A 27,330-nucleotide genomic window follows, 5' to 3' on the forward strand; every position below is an offset into this window, starting at 1 on the left:
TTCTGAAAAGGAAGGCTAGAATAGCATTAGTGTGTTGTCCCACATTCTGCTTGCACAACTGCCCATAGCTCCAAAGGCTGTCAGCAAGATCTCTGTGCCCTAGTTAGAGAAACTGCAATAAGCCGTACTCTTCTGACGCTCTTGGTAAGTGGCTGTCACAGTCCCTCATAGTTCTAACAAGCTGCAGATGTTTGGTGGGCAATGCTGCTTTTGGTTCTTCAGAGAGGAGGTCTTGGGAGTTCTGGCTCTGGATGTTGCTACTCTTTAATGCTGATGGTTCTGGTGTCTCCCTCTGACCCTCTTCTTTTTTGGCCCTCTTTCTCAGCAGCACATCAGCCTCTGTTCCCTCTCCCTCCCTACTCCCTTGCTCACAACACACAGACTCTTCCTCTCATGTCCTTTTCTCCTCCTCACTGAATTCATCTTTGGCTTCCTTGGTGAAATCTGTGCTGTTCTCCTGTTTATAGATTAATCTGTCTCTGTATTTAGAATTTTGCAGCAGCTCATCCAGTGGCTGGGCTAACAGGATCCAGCATACTACTTAGTTTTATCTCTCTTCCGTGTGGTGCCAATATCTTGGTTCACAAGTACTGTATATTCCTGCCTATAAGACTACTTTTTAACCCAGGAAAATCTTCTCAAAAGTCGGGGGTCGTCTTATACACCGGGTCGTATTTCTTATATGGCAAGTATATCCCAAACTCTATATTTTAACTGGAAAAGTTGGGGGTCATCTTATACGCCCAGTCATCTTATACGCCGGAATATACAAGTATATTTCAGAAGCTGGTGGTCTGTGGACTCTAGCTCAGCCCCCAGTGTGCAAAACACTGAAACTATCTGCATCCCTTTCAGTCTGGTTTTGGTCACTGATGGGTGCTGGGGAGAGGGGGCCCTGCAGATTTTCCAGTTCAGCTTCCTTCTGGATTGGCTGCCACAGATCCCTCCCTAATGCACTCCCCCTCTCATTTGCGGGTTTATTTGTTTGTTTCATTTTTAGAAGGTATGGGCTGCCCTTCAGTATAATATTTCCAGGATATTTTTCAAATAAAAAGAAAAAAAATACATAAACACCAAAACCATAAAATCAAAGGGCATCTGATAAAAGCAATGTAAAAAAGCCACAATGATTTGTTAAAAGATCTACAGAAGATCTCCATCTGGTACCAAAATGACATTGAAGTTGGTGTAGAGTGAGCTGCCTTATAGGACAGTGGTGTCACCACCAAGGAGTCCCTCCCTCTTTGCCCTGTCCTCATCCTCTGCATGGAGCCCTTTCTGCCCCGCCCCCTCTTTCTCTTCTGGAGAAAGTGGAGCAATTGGAGTGTCTTTATGTAGAATCATGGCTGTACCATTTTAGTTTGTGGGGTGGAGTGCAGGGGTGGATGCTCAGATCTGCAGAGTACAAAGTCTTTTGCCCCACCCTTTGTTGACCGCCCAGTAGCCTGGCTTGGACTTGTCTGTGCTGATGACAGTCTAAGCTGGGATTCACATTTGCACTGTAATTAGTTAATTATTTTTAATATTTATATCCCAGCTTCAGGTTTCTTAAATGGTTCCCCCTCTTATAACAACTTTGTGCTGCAGGTTAGGCAGTGGATGAGCCAGGATTTGACTTTGGGTCCGTCCAGTCCAAGTCTACTATGTCACATCATAAATTATAGAGTTGGAAGCATCCCTGTTGTTTATGACATACATATGAGTACTAATGCCTGGGAATTCCTAGGGATTCCCCTTCAGTTTCTTGGAGTTCTGGGTTCCATATCCAGCTTGTTCATGGCTGTCATTTGCATGCCAGAAGGATCTCTCCCTCCCTCAATTCTTTTGGGAAAGCAAGCAGCACAAGTCCAAGAAGAACAGTCCTCTCCATTCCCTCTGGTGTTGCTTACTGCAATTCTGGCGCTCTTGTTCCCAGACAGTTTCCTTTAACAGTCTGCCCTGGTAACTCTGCAGCTCTGGATTCTGTATGGGAGATGGGGAGGCCTTTCTCTTCCCACCCTCCCACATCCAAAGCATCTGGGGACACTTTGCATCTCTTTCCAGAGATTTTTACATGATTATTGTCATAGGGAACCTGAAGCCATGGAAGTTAGCTCCAAAGTTTGCAATACTCAAGGGGCTCTTGTGAGTCTTAGTCCTCCGAGCCTGAGGTTTTCCTCCCCACCCCCTAAACACACCTCCTTTTAACATCCCTGGGGGCATATGTGGAGTTTCTGCTGAAGCCAAGAGTTGCTTTGCTTTGCATGGGTAATTAACTGGATCATGTAACAGACAAAAAATGTTTTTCCTGTACTGCGGTAATAATAAATCTGTTGCTACTTCTGGCCTGCTGTGTTTTGACCATAGTTGGAGATGTCTAATGACCGAGTGATTTTTCTCCCACAAAGTTCAAATAACAACAAAGGACCTGCTTCATTCCAATAGGACTGGCAGGCAAGAATAAGGAACTGCTAATGCCTCCATAGGATACAAGTGAGGAGCTGCATCTTTCTCTCAGAGTTTGGAACTGTTGAAAGATGTGGCCAAGTTCAGGATTCTTCAGTCATGCCTAACCTGTGGCAGAGGCTTTGCATAGATTTCCCCGTAGGCCAGATTCTCCCCAATGCCAGCTCATGGTGCTCAGGTGCTTTAGCACTCCCTTGCAGATTAAAAAACACACATGTAATATTGTGTTTCTGTCATGGGCAGTCAGTAGCACTGATTGAAGGTTTGGATAAAAAGGTGGCAATGTTGGAGCCTTTTTAGTTTGGAAAAAAAGCTTGAGTTAAGGGAAGATATGAAGGAGGTATATTGGATATTGGAAAAAGTGAAAAAGATGGATTTTACTTTCAGCAAAGGCTATTCAGTGAAGCTGAATGTTGGGAAATTCAGGACAGACAAAATAAACTACTTTTTCACATAGCACATAGTTAAATGATGGAATCCCTTGATACAGGATGTAGTGATGATGATTGCCACCAACTTGAATTAGACAACCTCCTGGAGGACTTATCCAGTACAGTACTTATCCTACTAGCCATGATGGCTGTGTATTAGTTACCTTCAGTGCCAGAGGCAGTATGCTGGGAATCACGAGTGGGCAGAGGTCCTCTTTTGGAGTTCCCATTGGGCCATCTGGTTGGGCCCTGTGAGAACAGGATGCCAGACCAGATGGGCCTTTGCCCTGATCCAGCAGGGCTACTCTTATGGGAACATACATTGATGCTGAATGTGTGGGGTGTCAATTATGTATTTATATTTATCAGTAAGAGGCATGAAGGAGTACCCTTGGGGAGGTGGGCAACTGTCAAGGGGGCTCTACAAAATGGAGTCACATCTTCTTCCTGCCGTTTCTGCCTGTGATGAGACAAGTAGCTATGGCTGTTAACACCACAAATATTTGGCTGGCAGGAAAGGTAAAGGCAGTGAGGGAGAGTTGTGGCTAGGCAAGAAATGAACATGTGGAGGCTGCCTAATTAGGTTTGACAGACTCAATAGTGGAAGGACTTCTGTGCCTTTAATTGCCCTGCTCTCTTTTGAGTCTGGAAACCTTAAAGAGAAACCAGCAGACCCTTTGCTTGGAAATTAAACAAAGGGCCTGCTGGTTTCTCTTTAAGGTTTCCAGACTCAAAAGAGAGCAGGGCAATTAAAGGCACAGAAGTCCTGTCCACTATTGAGTCTGGCAACCCTAGCTGCCTTCCATTGTACTTTAGCCTGCCTTCCAAATCACAAGTTTCCTTATGCACCTGAACTGGTATAGCATCAACTGCATCAGTATTCCTCACTTTTTTGAAGGTATAACTTTCCTTGCTCACGCACTATAGCTTTACTCAAGTGACCTTCTACACATATCCTATCTGTACATTAGCACGGCTTAGGAATGTGTTTGTCACTTCTGTCTAAAAATACCCAGATGGTAGGATTCACGATCCATGAAGGCTAATTGAAACAATTTCTCTTCAGGTTTTGGCAGGTGATGCATGCATCTTAAGCATTAATATCTATAAACTGAATAGTTAATGAATCTAGGCTCTAATAATGAATTAGAAACACTGAAATTATCAGGATGTGGAGGAGCATTTTCAGTCACGTTTGCTTATTAAAAGCTTGCTACTTAATAAGCTAATCACTCTATTTGACCCCAAAGGAGTAGCTTGGTTGATTAGGAACAGGTTTTCATGTGCCAAAACTTTACTAGTGAAGACTTCTGGGTGAATTCTTTCATCTTTGGTAGCTGCCTTTGTCACTGGGAAGCACAGTTTTGCTGCCCTTCTTTTCCTGCTCCCAGCAGCTAGAAGGGAGAGGTGGCTGCCTATCTTGGCAAATGGTGGCACAAGTGAACTTGCAAACCCACCAGGTGAGCTGGCCCTGACTTTGTCTCATGGCAACATGGATTTGGTCCCTTCTGCTGTTCTCCAGCAGGGAGTTAACCAGTGCAACTGCCTCTTTCAGGGGCTAAGAGGCACATCCTGGGAATGGAGACATGAGTTAGGGACATTTGTAGCTTAGTGCTAGGTCATTTCTGGCCTTTCTGTGGCCCAGAAGCTCAATGTTGTGATTAAGTCCCTGTCCTGACAAAGACTATGGCTCTGTGAGGTGACACCCCTGATGGTTTAAGATGAGAGGTTCTGGAAAGAGCAGCCAGGGCCCTCTCTCCATTTATTGCCTCTTCCTCCCGCCTACCTGCTGCCATTCCCACATACCCTTCTCTCAGAAAAGAAAGACACACTTGAGTTGAAAGAGATGTTCTGGCTGCAAAGTTCTGCATAGGTTGCCTGAAGACAGTGGCTTCCTTAGGTTACTGATTCTGGTATGTAAAAGGCCAGATTCAACTGTTTCCTGCAAAAAGTAGCTCCAGCTGCTTCCTGCAAACAAGACCTGGATAGGAAGGCCCTTTTCTGAAGTTTGGTTTCTCCCCCGCCCTTCCAGGTGGAGTAGGAACATACTCAACTCCACATTCTGGGTCCTCATGGCGGGGTCTGTCATTGTTGTCAGCTGGTTTCTGAGCCAAACCACTTTCTCAGAAAATGCCCTCTGGGGTAGGCCCAGTCTGCTGTCCTTGCTTCCTAATTCTCAACACTGAGTAGGGTGTCTGAGGCTCTACCTTTTCTCTCTCCTCCATGTGCAGATGGAGGTGAGGCTTCTGCAGGCCTACATCATAGATCTGAGTGACCAGAACACCATCTTGATTCAGACAGTGGAGGAGCTGGAGAACCAAATGCTTGACCTCATGAAACTGGCTGCAGCTGAGGACAAATTTCAGGTATGTGTAGGGGCTGGGTGAGGGGTCACAGTCCTGGGTTCCAGGGCACGAATTTCCTTGCTGATAGCTGTGGGATGCCCAACTCCATTCACTCTGAGAGAGACACTTCTGCATTAACTGAAGTTGCAGCACCGTGTTAACCACAGAAAAACCTTTGTGTCATAGGCCTTCTGAGTTAACTTCCTGTTTCTTTTAGCACCCCTGGTGGCCTTTTCTCTTCTCTCCATCACTGTAGGCCTTTCAGCTCCCATCTTTATTAGCCCTCCCTTCAAATTGTTGATCTTCTAGCAGAAATATGTAAGGGTTTGTCAAATCATCCAATATACCAGAGGCTATTAGAGGGTAGCCAAAATAAATCTAATTTATTTATTTTAAATATATATTATGGAGGATGCCAGAAATTACAGGCTCCTTAGCTCATTGTTTAAGTTGGTGGAAAGCACAATTAAAACTTGAATAATTAAGCATATAAAACAGCCCCTCCCTCAACGTGGTACCCCCCCCCAAGATCTTTTTGAACAACTGCTTGCGTCATCCCTGACCACTAAACATGCTAGATGGGGCTGATGTGAGTTATAGTCAGAAACATCCGGAGGGCACCAATTTAAGGAAGCCAGGAACAGAAAATACAAGCCTTTCGGAGGAAGAGTTATGGGGGATTTTGCCAAGGGGAATCTTGCCTTGCCAACCTTTCTGGAGTTCTTTGAGAGGGTTGGTACACCGAGAGATCCCAGTAAACTTTTTATGTTTGGACCTCCAAGTGGCTTTTGGCAGACTCCATCCCCAAAGGCTTCAGTCCTGGAATAAGAGAACAGGCCTTGCTTTGCTATCAGTAACTGCTTAGAGAGCAGGAAGGAGTCAGTATACCAGTAGGAATAAATGGACAGTTTCTGCAGTAAAGGCAAGGAGGGAGTGGGGTCACCTGAGGACCTGGTTTGGAACCAGGCTATATGTCACTGATTCACAAATGAACTGGAGGCTGGAGTGAGTGGTGAGATGACCAGTTTGGCAGATGACTCCAAACTGCTTCAGGATGGTAAAGACTTGCACAAATTACAAACAACTCCAAAGAGAGTGCCTGCCAGCTAAGCAGAGGTGCCATTTAGTGTAAGTCAACCTGAATTTCTGTGTATTGAGGGGAAATAATCCTTAATGTTCATATAAGACCCTGATAGGGTCTTAAAGTGGGGTTTTAAACTGCCTTTCTAAGGAAATATTGGGACTGGAATAATGTAAAGTTCAGTGCAAAATCCAGTTCTGTATGTAGCTGGGGTGGGTGGTAAAGGCAAATTCCAAGCTGGGGCCTGGAAAGGAGGTGTCCAAGGAGCTAAATTGCTTTATATTCGTCTCTGGCACTGTTGCAGTTGTGCACCTTTCTGGTTGTCCCTTCTCAAAAGAATGCAGTAGAGCAGGAAAAGGGCAACCTGAGTGATCAGGAGGTTACAGCACCTTCTGTATGAGGTGCAATTAAAGCCTTTAATGGTTTTTAGATTAGAAAAGAAAGAGCTTAATAGAAGTTCATTGAATTATGCATCATGTGCAGAACATGGAACAGAGAGGAAGTGCCTGCGGGATGGTAGGCTTGGGATGGCTTCCCTTATTCTCACATCCAGCAAGCTGTGCTTCTCTATCAACTCTGCTTTGTCTCTTCATTGCACATGCCCTTTACCCCTCTTGTCCCATGAGTTAGTGTGCTTTCCCCCTTTCAGTTTCCTTGCCTTTCCTATCAACCAATCCACTGCAGAAATCATTTTCTGTCCCACTAGCATTCTGGGACTGCCCTCAAACCTACAGTAACTTCTCTGGCTTTCCTTTTGCCTCTCTTTTCACAGGTTCTTCTGAATCTCTCTACATTTTTCCCCTGTTTCAATGGGTCTTTCTGAACCCCCTTCTCTTGTTCTACAGGTATTTTGGCAAGCCTCCTCCCTCATTTCTCTTTCTTCCAGTAGCTGTCAACTCATGGGGGGAGGCATAGAAATTAGCAGGTTAACCTTTTCACATCATGAAGATGAGTCCCTTGCACATCAAATTACAGCTCTGATGACCAATGGAAAAGCTGGAAACCCTGCTCTTTCCCCACCAGACAGGACTTTCTCTCCTTAGAGCTCTCAATTTCCACCCTTCCCCCTTTTTTTCTCTCTGTCCTCCATTCCACCTTACCCCTCCTCCTCTTCTTCTTTTCTGAGTTTGGCAACAAAGGCAGCTTCCCCTTTCCCAGCAATTAACCTGGTGCAGGAATCTCTGCCCCCGTTGAATAGAACCACTGGGCTTTTCTCTGCTACATGCCCTTAGGCAGAAAGAAGGGCAGCCTGTAGATGGGCCTGTGTGTGTGCTGGCCCCACAGATTGGACTGCAAATGAGAGGACCCATGGGCCAGTCTTCTCGTCTCCCCTCTTGGAGAATCTTGTCACTTACTGCAGCAAGTGGCTGTTGCCTGATTCATAAGGTTGGGAGAAATGCCTATCCAGGTTGCAGGGTGAGAGGCGCCAGCAGGGTGTTTCTGCTTTTGTCAAAGCTTTGGAGTGCTAGACCATAACAGATGGCAAACAGAAAACTGAGCTAAGAAGAAAATGTGGGAAAGAAAAAGCAAATTTGTTGATTGCATATATGACAGAGATATTGTTAATTGCGAGCGAGCAAGCAAGCGCGCGCACACACGCACACACAGAGCCTTGTGTCCTTTAAAAACATAATAGCTGGACAATTTGATAACTGCTTATTGGAGGGGGACCAAAGCCACAACTGCAACTATTTGTTATGTATAGGAGTTCTGAATGAACACTTCAGCCCCCTCCTGACGGTCCTTTATTCTATGCATTCCTGGTTATTTGTGCTGCTGAAATATCTTTGTGCCTGCAAAAGTTTTGGGGTGGGCATACAGCTTCTTTTCCAGTCAGTGCATGTCCCATGGCTTCCTGGTGAAATCCTGCTTTTGTTGCACTATAACACAGGGGTGTATCCAGATGGCAGTAATGCAACAACCTTGAGGAAGTGTTGCAGAACAACCAAAGTAGAATGATGTGTGGTCGACCCAATATAAATCCACCACTGATAGGCTATTATTGTGTCAATGACATGTTGCAGAATACAGCTACAGTTGCCCCATTCTCTTTCCATGGCTCTGGGGAAAGGAGTGTAGGACAAGGCCTTTTAGCTTCCTTGGGTGTCTGCTGTCTCCTTCCTATCCCACACTGCTGTAAGGGTAAGGGCAACTCCAGACAGGATTGAAAAGTGCCTTGTTTGTTGTTGTTGTTGTTGTTGGTGGTGGTGATGTGTGTGTGTGAGAATGGTGTAGGATCGTCAATAGTGGTGCATGGCCATACACTCAAAGAACCTCAGTGTTAACAGATACTCTCAAATTAGTCATCTAGCAGAAAACGAACAGCATTTTAAGCCTCCCTGTGCTCAGGAAGATTCTGTTTTCTCTAAGACGAGGGCAATCTTGTACTTGTTTTCCACTATAAATAGTTCATTGTTTCCTAACCAAACTGGGGGGTCCATCAAAAGCTGGAAAGTGGGCAAAGGGCAGTTCTTGCTGCTCTGCCTACTGAGGCCCCTTCAGTCAGTTCTGGCTTTCTCCTCAAATGAGTGGTTCTGTTGGCGAGTCAAAAGTTCCCCAGCATCTTGACTTGCACTGCAGGGGTTATGAGCTGCTCTTGTCCAGGAGCCTGTTTGGCCTGGCCTGCAGACAACCATTTGCCCAGTCACTCCCAGGTAGGCAGCACTGGGTGAGATCTTCTCTCTTCCCTTCTGTGCTTCGCTTTTCCTGCTGGCGCAATCCAGGATGTGGGGAGAGGCTGCACGGAGCTCCCTGGATTCCCAGAGCTACAGAGACACCTGCTGGGCAGTGCTGGGAGTGGCAGCAGGTGGCTGGAGCTGTATGGGCTTGCCTGGCTCTTGCTTGGGCCTCCATTGGCTGGGCTTGTTTCTTTTGCTAAATGCCCACTTGGACCTATGACGGTGAGGGCAACGGCTTCTCAATGGCAGCTAGCAAGAGAGCCTTCCTAACTCTGATTTGCAAGGTGTTGGCAGCAAACCCTGCTTTGTTCTGTCACAGATGTCTGCTGGGATGGGTGGATCTTCAACCCAGTCTGGCCAGGCAAGTCCTGTGGCCAGCTCTCCTGTCCCAACCCTGCTCTGCCCTGTCAGCCCTGCCCTGAGGAAGCCTCTTTCCTCGTATGTGCTCTCTGTAGCTCTTTGGGTTTCAACTGCAGGACCAAGGGCTTTGGGTGAAACTCATTGGGAGGAGGCAGGTTTCAGCTCCTCAGTATGACTTGTGGTTCCTTGAAGCAGTAAGAGAAGTGTGGGAGAAGGGATTGGTTCAGCCCTTTTGGGTTTTTTTATTTTCCCACCACTGTGCTAAGGAAGAATAATAAGCAGAAAATTCCTCTCTGCCTGATTATCAAAGTAGCAGAATAGCTGCCCCCTTGCAACCCCAGGGTGTGGTTTGCCTGGGTAGGCTTCTCTCTTTGGGGGGGGGCAGTGGGTCTGCACCAATTTGCTTGTGTGGACTGAAGCAATTGCCTGAAATGGCAAAGGGGAGGCATGAAAGGCACCCCAGTGGTTTCTCTAGCTGAGGAACTGGTGTCTGGATTGGTATGGGGGTGGGGTGCCTGTATGAGGTGGCAGAAACACAATTTGGGTTAGAAATTGGATTCCTCTGATAAGGAATTCAGAAGCAGCTGCCGCCGCTGCCTCATTCACTCAGCAGCCGAATAATCATATGCGCTTTAATAATCTTTATTTTACAGGAGTATGTTGCCAGGGCAACGGAATGTAAGCAGCAGAACGGCCCCTTGCCGCTCTCAAAGGCAAATCTGCAGAAAGAGATTCTCTTGCTGCCTCTTCCCCCCCCCCAAAGCCCCCTCTCTTTCAGTGTAATGATGGCTCTTATTTTTCATGCGCTGATTTCATAATCGCCTAGAAGGGTCCCTTTCCCCATTTCCTTTATTTATGTCTGAGGACAGGCCCGGGCAGATGCCTAGAAGCATCCCAGCTGTGTAGGGAGGGGGGGGCAGCAAGCAAGCTATTGGGCTGGGGAAGGGGGAATTAATCAGACAGCCTTTTGCTATGCCTTTCCTCCCCGGTGCTGTTTGCCTTCCACTCAGCCCAACCAGGTGATTGTCGGGGTCAGGGAGAAGTCAGGAACTGATTGCATTAATTGGAAATTATTGGCTAGGTGCATATTTGGTGTGTTGGGTTGGGAGGGGTCTTTAGAACAGGGCAAATTGAATCACAGTCAGGAGAATAATGAGGCCCCCAGGCCGCAAGCTCTGCAAAGGGCTTTCCAGAGTGTTTCCTATAATGGATTCTGCTCTCTTGCTGGAAAGGTGACGTCTTCCCCGGCTCCCCCCCCCCCAAAAAAAGACGTAGGCATCTTGATTAGGTGATCTGGGAAATTGGCTGGTTTGGAAACATTTAAAATGTTCCCTGGACATTTTAAAATGTTCCCTGGTCCCTGGAGCTGTAGATCCCCCATTTAGACAGCCGTTGCTGCGGCTGCTCATCAGTCTCCTGCCTGCCCCTCCAGGTGCCAAGGGCCAGGCTTTGGATTCAGAGCCAGTGAAAAAGAGTCAGGCCCTGCGGAGGAGGATGAAGCTTCTGCCCACATGCAGCTGGTGGGCTGGAGCAGAGGTCACTCTGTTTCCCCTGCGCTGGAATCATGGAGTCCAAAGGGATCTTGAAGGTCATGATGTGGTTCATCCCCCTCCTCCATGTAGGACGAAGCCAACAAGCTATCCCTGAAGGATGGCCATTCAGCCTCTGCTTGAACCGCCCCCAAAGAAGGTGAAGAGTGCATCCCCTCCCACAGCAGAGGTGCTGCTTCCACTATCAAGCAGCTCTTTCCCTTAGGAAGCTTCTTCTGATCTTTAGCCAAAATTAGCTTCCTTTCCATTTTCACTCATGAGTCCCTGTCCTGTCTTCTGAAGCAACAGAGAACAAGAGTCAACTGCACCTTCAGATGTTTGAAATACCTGTTGTCACCTGCCTCATTCACCTTCTCTTTTCCAAGCTAAGTATGCCCAGCAGTTCTTTCAACTGTTTATCGTGGAGCTTTGTTTCCAGATCGCTCACTATCCTTGCCACCCTTCTCTTGACACACTCCAGTTTGTTCATGCTCTCCTTAAAATATAGTGCCCAGAACTGTACACATTACTCTAGATGCAGGTCTGAGCAGCACAGAATTCAGCAGAGCTATGACTTCCCATGATCTAGATCCCATACTTTCCCCTCTATTGGCCACTTAATAATATTTCTGTCCATTGTAACAATTGTAATGCACTGTGCTAGATGCTGTGTGGGTTTTTAATTGTATTTTTGTTGCTTTCCCCCCTTTTATTATATTACAATTTGCATTCAATAAAATTCAATTTGTAATGCAATGGAATACAATATAAGAAGTGGAAGTAGGAATATAAATTCATTTTAAAATTAATATACTGTAAATACTTAATGCACACATGCTGTGGACCCCAGTTTGGGAACTCCTGACCTAGATGTGATGCTTTTATTAATGCAGCCTAGGACTATGTTTGCTTTTTTTTAAGTAGCTGTGTTGGGCTGCTTGCTCATTTTTGGCTTGTGAACAGCCTCTGTACCCAGATCCTTTCTGCAGATCCTGCTGCCAAGCCAAGGCTCCCCCATCGTGTTCATGTTCCTTTGATTCTTTTGTTCTTAAGTGCAGGACTTCACATTTATCTCTATTGAATTTTCTCTTGTTGGTTTCAGCCCAGTGTTCTCGCCTGTCAAGATCACTTTGGATCTGGCATCTGTCTTTTGTGCTGATGTCTCCCTCCCAGCTTTGTGTCACCTGCAAATTTGGTTACAGTCCTCTCTACGTTTCCATCCCAAGTCATTTGTAAAAAGGTTGAACAGCTCGAGGCTTTGGAAAGAGCCCTCTGGCACACCACATAAGACCTCGTTCCAGTTTGAGGCAGAGCCATTCATGAGCCCTTGTTGGATATGATTGCTCAGCCAGCTAACAGAAGAGAGGCAGGACAGAACAAGTGGGTGGGGTGAGGAGAGCTCATGTTTGGCTGATTGTGACCCGTTCTAGGGTAGAACTGCTCTGTCTGGTCTGTGGGCCAGGGCCTCCTGCTCTTTGGGCTTTTCTGGGAATCCCTGCTTGGAAGCCTTCTAAGCCCTCCTGGGTATCCACCACCACTCTCCCCAAATAGTGCTTGCAGCCCATCTGATTTGCTTAAATGCTGTGGGGAAGAGTATTAGCACATTTTCCATGCCAGATGTGCACCCGAGCCTATCCCCTCTTTCCCAGGATAGCTGCATAACTAAACTGAGGCAGGGAGAAGGTGGGAGGCATGATTTGTGCTTTGCTCTAAGCCTCCTATTCTGTCTCCTGGCTTCTGCCGTTCTCATTGTTCCTCTCCAGTCAAATGGTAGATAGCAGAAAAGCACATTACTTGTGAAAAACAATGAACTGTAACATTCAAAAAGTGGGACATGGTGTGTGCTGCGAACTACGTTTGCCATGACTTGGAATTTTATAGCTTGCTGAACTGTACTCTAAAATTCTGTGTGCTCCTGAAAAGCTACAAAATATAAACTGAATCACAGTTTAAAACAAATATGATTTTTCACAATTGCCACAGAGCAAGAACTGTTGATTATTGGAGTACTATTAAGCTCTTTGCTTGAAGTCTCTGATCTCCCATCCAATAATTGGCAGCACCTTCTCTGGCCTGAATAGGGTAACTCAGCTGTGCTCAACTTGATCCCTCCCCCAAACCCAGCAAGTGTTCCATGTTTGCTCACTCTGCGGTGGAATGCAAATCCAAAGGTTGTTTATATCCGCCACTCCTAGAGCATTTGTGGGGAGGTTCCTGGTTAGCCATTGTGAGGTCGCCTCGCTTGCAACAGCCCGTCCAGTACTGATGAGATCTTTATTCCTGCCTATGTAGCAATGGCTGCTCTTTTTTCCATTTTGGATTAGAGGCCTGGCCAGAATCAGGTGTGAATGTGCAGACTGAGCTTAAAGCCTTGTCTTCCTCACAGGGCCATGTACGTTGGAGCATGGCTGTTCATGGCAGAGCGAATGAATGGCTTGGTTGGGAGAGGGGCATCTTTCACCCACTCACCCCCTTGAAGAGCCAGTTGTGCTCAGAGCAGCCTGGACTTTGGAGGGTGGCTGTTCCATTTCCTTCCTCCTCCTCCACTTGGGAGCTGTCTTTGTCTCTGGAGCATGGATCAAGCAACTTAATGAATGAATTCAACAAGCTCAAGCTCAGCTCTTCTTCAAAAAGGCTTGGTGGCTCTTCATGCCTGTCATGCTATTTCCAGCATGCTCTCACAAGTCAGGGAGTCCTGTCAGCAACATCCTCAGGCAGGCAGAGCCCTGGGATCCAGCAAGAGGAAAGCCCAGCCCAGGTGGCATTTAATCACAGTCAGCTAATTGTAAACCATGGTTTCTTACACACATTTCCAGTAGTGAAAGATTGAATGGTTCGCAACTGTTGCCGAGTTTGATTACCAGGATCAATAAGCCACAGGATGTTTCGGAATCTGGAGCTGCAGGAAACTATGAGATTGCGCAAGCTCAGCAAGAATTGTTGGGCATCTCTTCCAGGCCTGGCCTGCCATACTGAGGCAAGGCCTACTGCATGGGGCAGTTCCTCTTGTCTCCAGCAGCAGCCTGTAGGCTAGTGTGTGGGCCAGGTTGCCGGGGGGAGGGGAGGCGCAAAATGAGTGGCTGGCAGGAAATGCGGCTTTTGCCAGGGAAAGTGCTGAGCTTGGTGCACTATTGCCTGAAAGTCATGAGCCAGGTGTGCTCCTGGTGTGGTGCAGCGGAGTCTGTGGCCCTTTGAGTTGCCCTACCACCACCCTGCCTTTTCTGGGGCAATGGGGTGCAAGAAAGTGGCTGTAGCCTCACCTCCCTTTTGCTGTTGTGTGCATGGGCCAAGAGTGATGCTCATCATGTCTAGACTTGGCAAGGCCTCGCTCGCCTCCACTTACTTTGGAAGTGTTCAGGCTTTGTGTAAAGCGGCATGTTCTGTTGTGGGTCAGAAAGTCCAAAAAGAGAGAGGAGAGAATGCCAATGAGATTTGGAAGGGAGGCAAAAGCAAGGATAACCAAGAGTCTGGAGCACAAAGTTTGAGGCCTGGCCCAGACCCTCCCGTGAACTTTCTGCCAATTCTGTTGGTCTTTTCTCTAAAACTGCTCTTTCTGGTGGGAGGAGCGTCACACCACTTCTTTTATTCTAACTGCTCTTTCTTCATAGTCACCTGGTAGGAGGGATGTCACACAGTGCTGCTCCCACCTCACGACTTCTTTTATGTAGTAGGCATTGCCGCCAACACCTGCGTCTGCCGCCTCCACTGTATGTGTTTTCTTCTCTCCCTGCACCCTGCTTGTGGGCACCACTGTGCCTTTCTCTTTCCTGCTATGCTGGGTACAGAACTGGAGCTTCAGAAATGGAGGTCGCCCCCACCCCTCCTACCACACAGTCCACCAGCACAGGCCCCTCTGCTTAATGCCTGTTGAATTCTGTGCTGTGTGCCAATGGGAGCCTCTACTCTGTGACAGGGTCACCAGGTGGAAGCGGAACTGCCCCTGAGCCCTCTGCATAGAGCTGGATCCAAATCAGAATACTGAAAAGCCTGGATGGTGTTTTTTAAAATAATAATAATAATCCTTCCTTTTTAACAGCTTCAGAGCAAATCTCCCAAAGCAATTCCAGCCAAACTTCTAACATTTCAGACACATAAAATTTTTAGGGCTTGTGGTAGTGGAATTTGAATATTATTTATGGGTTTTCATTTTAAAGAGAAGAAAAATACAAAACTTTTTCCTTCCCCCTTTCTCTCTCTGCCCCCCCCCTTCATTCTTCATCTCCACAGAGGAGTTTAATTTTAAATGATAAATGTCGAAATTAGAGACCATCGAGAAAATCCAATTTAGTGAGGAGTTTTAAAAATCCCATAATAAACGCCGAGTGAAATGTATGATTTAATGCGGGGCACCAATGGCTGCTATTATGTGCTATTAGCAAAGCGGGGCTGAGAGGGAGTCTTTATCACTGGCTGATGCTGGCTGGCCCGGCCTTTCCTCCTGCTATTGATTTGTAGCCGCTTGTCATAATGACATCGGGAAGCAATGAATGGAAGATGGGCTTTTGATAGGGTTGAGGGGGGCATTGGGGGGAGAGCAAAAATTCAGCAAGTTTTCTATCTCTTCTGCCTGATTAGATTTTTTCCCCTGTTCTTTTAAGAGCTTTCACATTCCAATAAAAATGCTAAACCAGCTCTGAAGCAGAATTGTTAGGGAGTAAATAGCTCATCGCTTTTAAAGGGGGAAGAGCAACATCTCGACAGCTCTGCTGACCTCACAGCATTTGAATCTGAAGAATGCTTCTCAGTCTTGTGAAATGGAGGTGGCTGCTGGAGGCATCTTCGCCAGGGACTTGTAGGCAGATCTCATAAACATGGTGGAGAGGGAGGGGCACCCCTCCCCCCAATAAGATAACCCAGCCAATTGCCCACAAAACGGACAAGGGCCCTCCTTTAAAAAGGCTGGGCACTTCCAAGGCATTGCAGCATGGGGAAATCTCATGTTCATGTCTGCTGGGGAGAATATTGAACCCTGGGTTGAGAAAGGCAAGAAGATTCTTGCAGCTGTAGCTTCACTTGTGTCTTGAGGAATAAAGTGGCCCTGCCTCTGCCAGGAGGTGCCTCAAGTCTAGCTGTGGAGGGGGAGGGGCCACTGTGGGCTGGCTGTTGATCTACAACTGAACCATGTCCCGCATCATGCAGCCACATTGAGGTCCCATTGTGGATGGATTTGAGATACTTTTGTGAACAGAAAGCCGAGACCCAGTGCTTTCCTGCAGCCTTGAGATAGCCTTGCAAGGAAGAACCAATTAAATGGTGGGCACTTTACGACAGATGAATGGGAAGCTTACTCAGCATACAGTTAAACTATGGAATTCAATTCTTCAGTATGCCTTAAGGGCATACTGGTAAATTAGATACATGCCTTGAGGGTAAGGCTTTTGTGGCTACTTGTCACTTCCAGGGAGGCAGCCTGCCTCCGAACACCAGTTGCTGGGGAGGCCAAGTGGGGAAGGTACTCTTAGGCTTGTAAGTTTCCCAGAGGCATTTGATTAGGCACTGCAGGGAGCAGAATGCCAGACTAGACTGATCTAGTGTCTTTGGCCTGATCCAGCTTCAGGGCTGCTCTTAGATGCCCTTGCAAGCTTCTTACGTCATCGCCTAGCCAGGACATTGCTCTAAAGGGCATTACTGCTACATTTCCAGTTCCTTGAAGCCTGCTTCTTTGCCTGGTCCCAGGGCCGTCTTAAGCGCCGCTGGCGCCGTGGAGCGACGGATCCCTCCGGCGCCCTGCCCCCCGCCCCATTTCCCAGCGCGGTGGACGGGCGGGCGCAGCGCGGCTGCCACAAGCGCTGCTGTGCGGCGCCGCAGCGGGCGGGCAGGCACAGCACGGTTGGCGGACCGGCCAGCCAGCGGGCGGGCGCAGCTCGCAGCGCCCTCCTGGCGGGCCGGCGCTGTGGTGCCCTGCGCCACCGGGGGTCTACCTAGAGCCAGCCCTGCCTGGTCCCCTGGAGGTGGCTCTTCTTGCTGAGACCCAGGCCAGTCACTATTTGACATGTCTGTCATAAAGCAATTGGATTGCTGTCCTCCTCCCATAAGGAGCAGGTGAAGGTCCACATTTTGCCACCTTGCCTACAAGGATATCATGGGGGAACATTGTCAGGTGCTTTGCTGAAATCAAGTTATGGTTTGTCCACAGTGATCCCATGGTCTGCCTGTCTAGTAATTCCATCAGAAATGGAGATAAGGTTGGGGTTGCATGGCTATTACTCTATAAAACTCAAATTGGCTTCTGTTAAGAAATGATTTTCTAGATACTCCCAGGCTTACTGTTATAGCCAGACTGTGGTTTCCTTTCTGCAGGTCATTCATTATTAGACTAAAATACTTGTATTCTTTTGCTCCTGTTTGGCATTCTGTCTCTGTCTCTCTCTCTCTCTCTCTCTCTCTCTCTCTCTCTCTCTGTCTGTCTGTCTGTCTCTCTCTCTCTCTGTGTGTGTGTGTGTGTGTGTGTGTGTGTGTGTGTGTGTGTGTGTGAGAGAGAGAGAGAGAGAGAGAGAGAGAGAGAGAGAGAGAGAGAGAGAGAGAGAGAGATGCAAACACTATGGGGACATGGGAGCTCCCATTTGGAGAGGAAGTCTTTTGGGCTGTGCAGCAGACCCAACACTCAACAGCCTGGACTCTTCTCTAGCCCTTTTCGGCTCCATTAGCAACAGTCAAGGGAGGCTTCCTGCAGTAACCCAGATAGGCTCCTGCAACTCTGGGGCCTCTGCTGCTGCTGCTGGCGCAGTGCTCCTCTCACACGCTTGTGTTCTCCATTCTTGATCAATCACTGACAGCCTCATTGTTTTATAATGCCCCTCTCAGCACGCTGTTTTCAACCCATTGCCCTGCTTGCTTTATAGTCTATAAATATTTAATTCTTTAATAAACTGCTTATGTGTAACACCAAATGACAGGTGTGTGTCATTCCTCTCTTCCATGGTGCATCTGTTTGCAAAACAGTGTTCTGCTCTCTCTCGGCAAGAGCCACAATGCCTCTTAGCCATCTGCAACTTTGCTCTTGGAGTCTGGAGTCTGTTGCCTTCAGAAGGTGGTGCTGGGCTCACTTCTGAGCATGCTTCTACTTAGGGAGGGTTGTGTGGAGGGGCATTTGCTCTTGCCCCAGATTGGCCTCTATACAGCTTCTGTTAGCAGCTGCTGCAGCTGCTGCTGGGCTTTCTGTAAATCCCCCACCTCCCTGTTCTTTCTACACTGTAAGATATGCGTGGAGGGGGCCCTATCCAAGGCCTTTGTTACAACCATTTCCTTGGTGTTGCTGTTGCTGCTAAGTGTACTAACATCTAGACCAGTGTTTCCCAACCTTGTGCCTCCAGATGTTTTCGGACTACAATTCCCATCATTCCTGACCACTGGTCTTGCTAGCTAAGGATGATGGGAGTTGTAGTCCCAAAACATCTGGAGGCACAAGGTTGGGAAACACTGATCTAGACAGCCAGGTTTGGGGGCCTTGGCCTCACTTGTAGCACTTAAAGACTAACAATTTTATTAAGGTGCAAGCTCTTTTGGACTATCCTCAGTTGCAAGGCTATGTACATGTGGTTTGTGGGGGCAGGATTGTAAATAGTGAGGTCAGAGTGAACTGAGATGCAGAAAAGTACAGAGATGCTGAAGCATCTTTAGCCAGTACTGGCAGCTCCAGGGTCAGCAATCTAAATCATAGGTTGGCAACCTCCGGCCCACAGAGGCCATTTATCCGGCCCAAGAGCCACCCAGTCACCGAGCTGCCCGCTCGGCAAGTCCCCTGTGTGCTGCGCTAAACCGGCGTAGCGCGGCGCGGAGACTCGCCAAGTGGTGCTGGAAACGGCATCTGTGCATGCCCAGACGCCGAAAATCGCTTCTGCGCAGGTGTGATTTTTGGCTTCTGGGCATGCGCAGAGGCAATTTCCGTCGCCCTGAACATGCGCAGCGCTGCTCCAGAAATCGCTTCTGCGCCTGTCTGGCCCATGGATGATCGTCCGTGAGAATGATCCGGCCCATGGCCGGAAAACGTTGCTGACGCCTGATCTAAATCTTTGGCTGAGAAACAAACAGAATGGGCAGCAGAGACTCCAGTTTGGGAAAAACAAAGCTGCCCCCCACCCCCACCACAATTAATTCTGTTTACCTTTATTGCTGTCTTTTGACACTGCCATCTGTTCTAGAGCTTTTTGTTATATACACCGGACGGATATTGGAATCAGCAAGGGATACCCACATGACCTGAAGGTGCTGCTGTGCAATGCCAGGTTGATGATGAATAAGACCACTGCCATTCACGACCTGAATGTGGATGGAGGATTTGACCTGGCATGTGTGACAGAGACCTGGTTGGATGAAGCCGATGGGCCCGTTCTTGGCGCTGCTTGTCCACCAGGTTTCTCTTATGCACAGCAACCCAGGCCATCTGGGCGGGGAGGGGGGGTTGCAGTGATTTTTAGGAAGTCATTAGTTTGCACCAGGCGTCCTATTGGTAAGATGGAGTTTTCTGAGTGCATGTTCTGGAAGTTGGGCAATAGGGGCAGTACAGGATTCCTTTTGGTGTACCGACCTCCCCGCTGCACCAAGGATTCCCTGCCCGAGCTGCTGCAGGTCGTGTCGGATGTGCTCCTGGAGACACCTAGCTTGGTTGTCTTAGGGGATTTTAACATCCATGCCGACACGACCTTACAAGGAGCTGCTCGGGACTTCGTGGAAAGCATGGCCACCATGGGGCTGTCCCTGAATAAGTCTGGCCCAACTCATAGCCGCGGACATGCCTTGGACTTGGTGTTTACCTCTATGGATGTTGGTGATCTGACATTAAGTAAAAGCGAAACAAAAGAAGTGCCATGGTCAGATCACTTTCTGGTGCAACTGGACTTCTCCGCAACCCTTCCCCTCTGCAGGGAGGTGGGACCGATTCGGATGGTCCGCCCCCATTACTTAATGGATCCAATTGGCTTCCAGAGAGTGGTAGGGGATGTTTTATCCCATGTCGATGGCCTTTCAGCTGATTCCCTGGTGGCCCGCTGGAATGCGGAGTTAACCAGCGCTATTGACTGTCTGGCTCCGAAGCGCCCTCTCAGATTGCATGGAGCCCGGACAGCCCCGTGGTTTTCCCCGGCGCTGAGGGCGATGAAACAGTCGTTGAGACGGCTAGAGCGCCGGTGGCGGAAAACTCATTTTGAATCAGACCGGACACGGGCTAGAGCTCAACTTTGAGCCTACCAAGTGGCAATGGCGACGGCGAAGAGGACCTTCTTCGCCGTCTCCATTGCATCTGCAGAAAACAGCAGCAGGAGACTCTTCCAGGTGGTTCACAATTTAGCGGAACCACCTGCTCCATCCGGGCCCAGTATGGGCCACATGATCTCCTGCAATGATTTTGCAAAGTTTTTTGCAGATAAAGTCGCTCAGATTCGGGAAGAGGTAGACTCCACCGTGGGAGCAGGGCCGGGGCGGGGGAGTGCTAGAGTCCTGTCTAGTCAAGTTTTGTGGGATCAGTTTCAATCTGTTACCTCCGAGGATGTGGACAGGCTGCTTCGACGAGTGAAACCAACCACCTGTCTCCTTGATCCTTGCCCATCCTGGCTTATAAAAGCTAGCCAGGAAGGGCTGGGCGATGGGCTTCGCGGGTTGGTAAATGCTTCTCTCCATGAAGGAGCCTTCCCAGACCCGCTGAAAGAGGCGGTTATTAAACCGCTTCTTAAAAAACCATCTTTAGATCCGGCCAATATGGCCAACTATCGCCCAGTCTCAAATCTTCCATTCTTGGGCAAGGTGATTGAACGAGTGGTTGCTGAACAACTTCAGGCACACCTGGAAGAAGCGGACCATTTGGATCCCTTCCAGTCAGGATTCAGGCCTCATCATGGGACTGAAACTGCCTTGGTCGCACTGGTCGATGATCTCCGGTGGGCTAGGGACAAAGGTAAGAGCTGTTTCCTAGTTCTGCTGGATCTCTCAGCGGCTTTTGACACCATCGACCATAACATCCTTCTGGATCGTCTAGAGGGTTTGGGAGCTGGGGGCACTGTCATGCAGTGGTTCCGCTCCTTCCTCCTGGGCCGTGTTCAGAAAGTGGTGGTGGGGGATGAGTGTTCAGACCCCTGGGCTCTCACTTGTGGGGTGCCTCAGGGTTCTGTCCTCTCCCCCATGCTTTTTAACATCTATATGCAGCCGCTGGGAGAGATCATCAGGGGGTTTGGGCTGGGTGTCCATCAGTATGCTGATGATACCCAGCTCTACCTCTCTTTTAAATCAGAACCAGTGAAGGCGGTGAAGGTCCTGTGTGAGTGCTTGGAGGCGGTTGGAGGATGGATGGCGGCTAACAGATTGAGATTGAATCCTGACAAGACAGAAGTACTGTTTGTGGGGGACAGGAGGCGGGCGGGTGTGGAGGACTCCCTGGTCCTGAATGGGGTAACTGTGCCCCTGAAAGACCAGGTGCGCAGCCTGGGAGTCATCTTAGACTCACAGCTGTCCATGGAGGCACAGGTCAACTCTGTGTCCAAGACAGCTGTTTATCAGCTCCATCTGGTACGCAGGCTGAGTCCCTACCTGCCCACTGACTGTCTCTCCAGAGTGGTGCATGCTCTAGTTATCTCTCGCTTGGACTACTGCAATGCGCTCTACGTGGGGCTACCTTTGAAGGTGACCCGGAAACTACAACTAATCCAGAATGCGGCCGCTAGACTGGTGACTGGGAGCGGCCGCCGAGACCACATAACACCGGTCCTGAAAGACCTACATTGGCTCCCAGTACGTTTCCGAGCACAATTCAAAGTGTTGGTGTTGACCTTTAAAGCCCTAAACGGCCTCGGTCCGGTATACCTGAAGGAGCGTCTCCACCCCCATCGTTCTGCCCGGACACTGAGGTCCAGCTCCGAGGGCCTTCTGGCGGTTCCCTCACTACGAGAAGCCAAGTTACAGGGAACCAGGCAGAGGGCCTTCTCGGTAGTGGCACCCACCCTGTGGAATGCCCTCCCACTAGAGGTCAAAGAGAACAACAATTACCAGACCTTTAGAAGGCATCTCAAGGCAGCCCTGTTTAGGGAAGCTTTTAATGTTTGATGGATTTCTGTATTTTAATGTTTGATGGATTTCTGTATTTTAGAATTTCTGTTTTGTTGGAAGCCGCCCAGAGTGGCTGGGGGAACCCGGCCAGATGGGCGGGGTATAAATAATAAATTATTATTATTATTATCATTATTACACACTTTATCCATAAAACATCTTCCTAACCTAAACTTGCTGTTTGACCCTGCCTTATTTTAAAGGGTTTCCTTTCAGTGTCTATGGGCACCTCAAAAGCCTTTGGTGTGTTTACATAAGTTTTTTCTATGAAGAGAGGGTACTCATCCCTGATGTATTGGGTGATATGTAGGGAAATCTGGAGGGTCCCTGAAGCCTGCTTTTAACCTGAGACCTCCACTGGGTGGGGAGGGAAGATTGCAGACAAAGCCCTACTGTCTGTGAAAGAAGCTACACAGTGGATGCTGAAGCCAGGCCTGGGGCCAGTTTTGCCAGTTACTTAAGACACACCTTTTCATCCCAGCCTTCAGATCTTTTTGATGAGGCTTTCAAGGTGGCTTTTTACTGACCAGTCTATTATTAATATAATAATAACATACTGATGCTGATATTTAGAGCTGATGAGCTAGTTGAACAGTAGCTGTTGCAGGTGAAGTATTTTGTACTATTACTTGTAAACTGCTTTGTGATTTTTAAGAAGAGGGGTATACAGTACAGTGGAACCTCGGTTTATGAACACCTCGGTTTATGAATTTTCGGCCGCAGACCCATCTGGAACGGATTAATTCACTTTCCATTACTTTCAATGGGAAAGTTCGCTTCAGTTTATGAGCGCTTCAGTTTATGAACAGACTTCCGGAACCAATTACACCCATGCTTCGGGTTAAGTACGCTTCAGGTTGAGTACTCTGCGGACCCGTCTGGGACGAATTAATCAACTTTCCATTACTTTCAATGGGAAAGTTCACTTCAGTTTATGAACGGTTACTCCGCGGACCATCTGGAACGGATTAATTCACTTTCCATTACTTTCAATGGGAAAGTTCGCTTCAGTTTATGAAGGCTTCAGTTTATGAACAGACTTCCGGAACCAATTGTGTTCATAAACCGAGGTTCCACTGTATATGTGAAATAAATGGAAACTTTCCTCCTCATTGGCAATGCTTTTCTGGAAGCATGAAGAGATGCTTCTGCAAGGATCATGGTGTGTGGCTGTAAAACATATTGTTGTTATTACTATTACATTTATTTATAACCCACCTTTTCCCCAATATAAAAAGCTAAAAACATGTAAAAGATAATTGTTAAAATTAATTAAACTCTAGTAGGGTTAACTTAATATAAAAACAAATCTATTAAAATACAGATAAGAAAAACAGCACAGCACTATTTAAATCCACCCTTTCTTTTCTTTTCCTTTAAAAAAAAGCAGTTTCCAAAGGCCTCTCTGAATGCAACAGTCTTCACCTGCCAGCAGAAGGACAAGAAAAGAGAGCCAGTCTAGCTTCTCTAGGTAGGGATTTCCAAAGTCTGGGAGCAGCCACCAAGAAGGCCCTTTCCAACATCCCCATGAAGCATGCCTGTGAGGGTGATGGGACTGAGAAAAGAGCTTTCCCCAAATCTCCCAGAGCCTGGTCAGTTTCATAAGAGAGAATACAGTCCTTCGGATAGCCTGGACATAAGCCATGGAGGGCTTTAGTGGTCATAACCAGCAATTTGAATTGTGCCCAGAAACAGATAGATAGCCAGTGGAGCTGTTGTAAAGTTGTAATAATGGACTTTTATGCTCCCTATAATCAACTTTGGTCAACCATCCAGCTGCAGCTCTTTGGGCCAGTTGACGTTTCTGAGCACTTTTCAAAAGGGCTCCATGTAGAGCATGTTACAGTAATCCAAACTGAAGATGGTGCCACCTCTCATCCCATCTGAATTAGGAAGCTGTAAAACTGAAAATGGCAACCAGGAAATATGTGGGAGTGGTCAGAGCCCCTGCCTTGGGAAGAAAGGCCAAAGAGACCAGGCCTTTTTAGTTTAGGGTTAGTAGTGCTGGAATGTGTTGCTGTGAAAATCACGCCTTTCCAGTTACCGGTTTCATATAGCAGAGATTTATTTTTTTTTATTTAAAGTTTATTTTATAGCACCCTTCATGATATCAAATTTCAGGACGGTGTGCAACATAAAACAAATATAAAAATACACTTTAAAAGGGCCTGTACGACTTTAAAACAGACTAAAACTTTCACATGTTTAAGTTGTGGGCATATGGAAGGTTTCAAATTGCCCAGGGTCACACTCCCATGCAGCTCACCTTCCATGGCAACTTGCTGGGTCAGTCTATTGTATCAAATGCTAGACTATTCCAGCACCTAGTCCAGGCGGGGGACAATCTCCATCTTGCTTGACAGGCATGGTCTGCCAGGCTTACCCATTTGGCCCACCAGACTGTTTTGGGCAAGTCATGCCCACCAGCTCTAAACCTGATGTCGTAAAGCTAAGGTGGGGCTTGGCTGACAGGGAAGAGATTGCCCTAAACCTGCTTTTTGCAGCTCTCCAGACACCTGACAACTACCTGGTTATCAGGAGCCTTTGAAGCACTAGACTTCCAGGGAGGAATCATGGCTGTTTAAATGTTTCTTGACAAGGTTTCATCATCAGGGATAATTAGGTGGTGTTTAATGATAGCTATTGCCTATTGTATTATCTCTGAGGAACAGAGCTAACAGGGATTAACTTCCAGTGTTCTGGAAGAACTGTTCTCCCATCGTGAGAAATCTTCAAGGTGAGTGACCAGGCACCAGAAGAACTGCAATCTTGCCAAAACACCACTTAATAGCCCTAGGTGTCAGTCCTTAGGGAAAAGATCAGCTCAACCTCCCTTTCTTCAATCATTTCGGAAACTCCTATAAATTACTATTGAGACTCTCTCTCTGACCCGACAGCTGGTTTAAGACAAGATGCCATTAAAGGGCTAAAAACAAAATTAAAAAGTATGCTCTAATCCATGGGTAGGCAAACTAAGGCCCGGGGGCCAAATCCGGCACACTCGCCTTCTAAATCCGGCCCGCAGATGGTCTGGGAATCAGCATGTTTTTACATTAGTAGAATGTGTGCTTTTATTTAGAATGCATCTCTGGGTTGTTTGATGTCATGCAACAATTACTGAAGGACCACTTAAAAGAACTAAGAGCGGAAATGCAGAAAATGGTAAATGGAAAAGGATTGGACAAAGTTTAGGCTGGAGAAAATATGCAGCCTTTGAGAAAGAATACTGGTAGAGGTTTGCCCGAGCAGTAGTAGTTTTAGTAGTAGTAGGGACCCAGGTGGCGCTGTGGGTTAAACCACAGAGTCTAGGGCTTGCTGATCAGATCGGCGGTTCGAATCCCTGCAACGGGGTGAGCTCCCGTTGCTCGGTCCCAGCTCCTGCCCACCTAGCAGTTCGAAAACACATCACAGTGCAAGTAGATAAATAGGGAAGGTAAACGGCGTTTCCGTGTGCTGCTCTGGTTCGCCAGAAGCAGCTTTGTCATGCTGGCCACATGACCCAGAAGCTGTCTGCGGACAAACGCCGGCTCCCTCGGCCTATAGAGCAAGATGAGCGCCGCAACCCCAGAGTCGGACACGACTGGACCTGATGGTCAGGGGCACCTTTACCTTTTAGTAGTAGTAGTAGTAGTAGTAGTAGTAGTAGTAGTAGTAATACCTTTATTGTCAATGTACAACCTGTGTTGTACGTGTAGAATGTAATGGTTATGGCTTGAGGCTATGGATGATGAAATCAAGAGGATCTCCACATGCCGCAGCCTGAAGGAGCTAAATGCTGGAGTCATGATGTTGGAAATGGGGAAGGAAACCACGGATGCAGAGACTAAGAAATATCCAGAGCTGGAAGGAATAGAGTTAGGAAAGAAATGACTGTAAAATTTGAACTAAATCTAGAGGAAAAAATTATTAAGCCTCTCGCAGCATTCTTGGAAAAAGAATGGAAGAAGAGGAAATAGAACCCATGTTTTGTTTTGTTTTTTAAATTAGGATGGAAAATGATGGTCAACAGGAAATAGGAAGATAGGGATCTGGGTGTGAAATAATGATTATGCACAAGTAAATAACTATGGATCATTGTCTCAATAAATGACCACAGCAAAGAGAATCTTGAAGGAATAAAGACCAAGGATTTACTGTTTCTCAATACTGGAGGTAAAATTGTTATGTTAGTCTGGGAAAAGACGATTATTGACTTTTATCAATAGTAATAATAATTGAAGAACCTCTTTTGGACTTTTTGGAATTAAAAATGAATGAACTTGAGATGCCTGGACTTAAAGACTGAGGAACAGTTGTGTACTACCCTGGAGTGAACATTTGAAATTTTTGAAGAACTCTTGTATAAAGCTGACCAGTGCATAGTTTTATATCCTTTTATACTTATTTCTTTTTTATATTCCTTTATAGTTATTTTTTTACTCCTTTAATATTTTTACCTCTTTGTTATTTTTTCTTTGTTTTGGCTGCTGCTTTGGTTTGTTTCTATGTGTTTTTTATTATCCTCTACTCAGGGCTAATGAGGGGTTTGCATACAGATGAAGGTGATGAATGGTTGTTGAAGGACCCTGTGTGAGAGGCAGGAAGGGAAGATCTCCTAGGGTGGGAGGCTGGGTGAGGAAAGGGAAGCTCTCAGGGGAGAGCTGGGAGGGTTCACCTTTTTCTGTTTGGGACAATTTAAGATCTCCCTGTGAGAAAGGACTTTGCGTTCTTCTTTTTCTCTTCCTTTGTTTTTGTTTAGATTAATTTGTTTTGTATTGCATTGCATTATGAAAGGTCTTATTAAATTCTTACGGGTGGCGGGGGAGAGGAACCTATGAAGCATTGCACAAAGGAGAACCTAGTGCTAAGACAGGATCATTCTCCTTTTGCATCATCCATTGCAAAGGGAGAGCAATCCTGCTTAGTGCTGGGCTTGGTTGCACTTTTCTGTTACGCAGGCAGGGGAGTGGCACTCACTTAAAGGAGACTGCTGCACATCCACTTAAAGGAGAAGTAGAGCAAAATAAAGTTTGAAACAGCTTCCCTTCTGCCAGCTTAACAGAAAAATGCAGTGTGTGTGTGTGCGTACGCGTGTACATGTACACACACCACACAATGGCTCTCTCATTCCTCGGTGTTACGATTTGGAGACATCCACATTTGCAGAACTGGTCTGAAATGCAATGTCTTCCATTCATCCTGTGTCTTCATGTGGATACCTTTTGGTGATAGGTTTTGTTATAAGAATTTTAAGGTCATATATATATATAATAATTGTTCATAAAACATGTACATGAATGTACAGAAACATGTCTGAAGCAGCACAGGAAGACAGGCCTGACTGACACCATTTTGACTCTCTCTCTCTGACCAGGTGTTCCTCTGCAAGGAAGAAGGGGGGTGGGGGGAACCTTCTCATTGTCTCAGGAATTAAAGTGATAATCCCTG

The 27,330-nt window shown here is 47.2% G+C and overlaps 1 protein-coding gene across 1 annotated transcript in view; it reads left to right on the forward strand.

Annotated features, from left to right (window-relative positions):
• PMFBP1 (polyamine modulated factor 1 binding protein 1) overlaps positions 1-27,330 on the forward strand; it is an 86,525-nt gene that overhangs the window by 11,001 nt on the left and 48,194 nt on the right. The window contains exon 3 of the mRNA XM_035118016.2: positions 5,108-5,242. Within this exon, the coding sequence (XP_034973907.2) occupies positions 5,108-5,242 (135 nt within the window). The remainder of the gene's footprint in view (positions 1-5,107; positions 5,243-27,330) is intronic.

Source organism: Zootoca vivipara, chromosome 6 (assembly GCF_963506605.1).
Source record: "Zootoca vivipara chromosome 6, rZooViv1.1, whole genome shotgun sequence".
Lineage (NCBI taxonomy): Eukaryota > Metazoa > Chordata > Lepidosauria > Squamata > Lacertidae > Zootoca > Zootoca vivipara.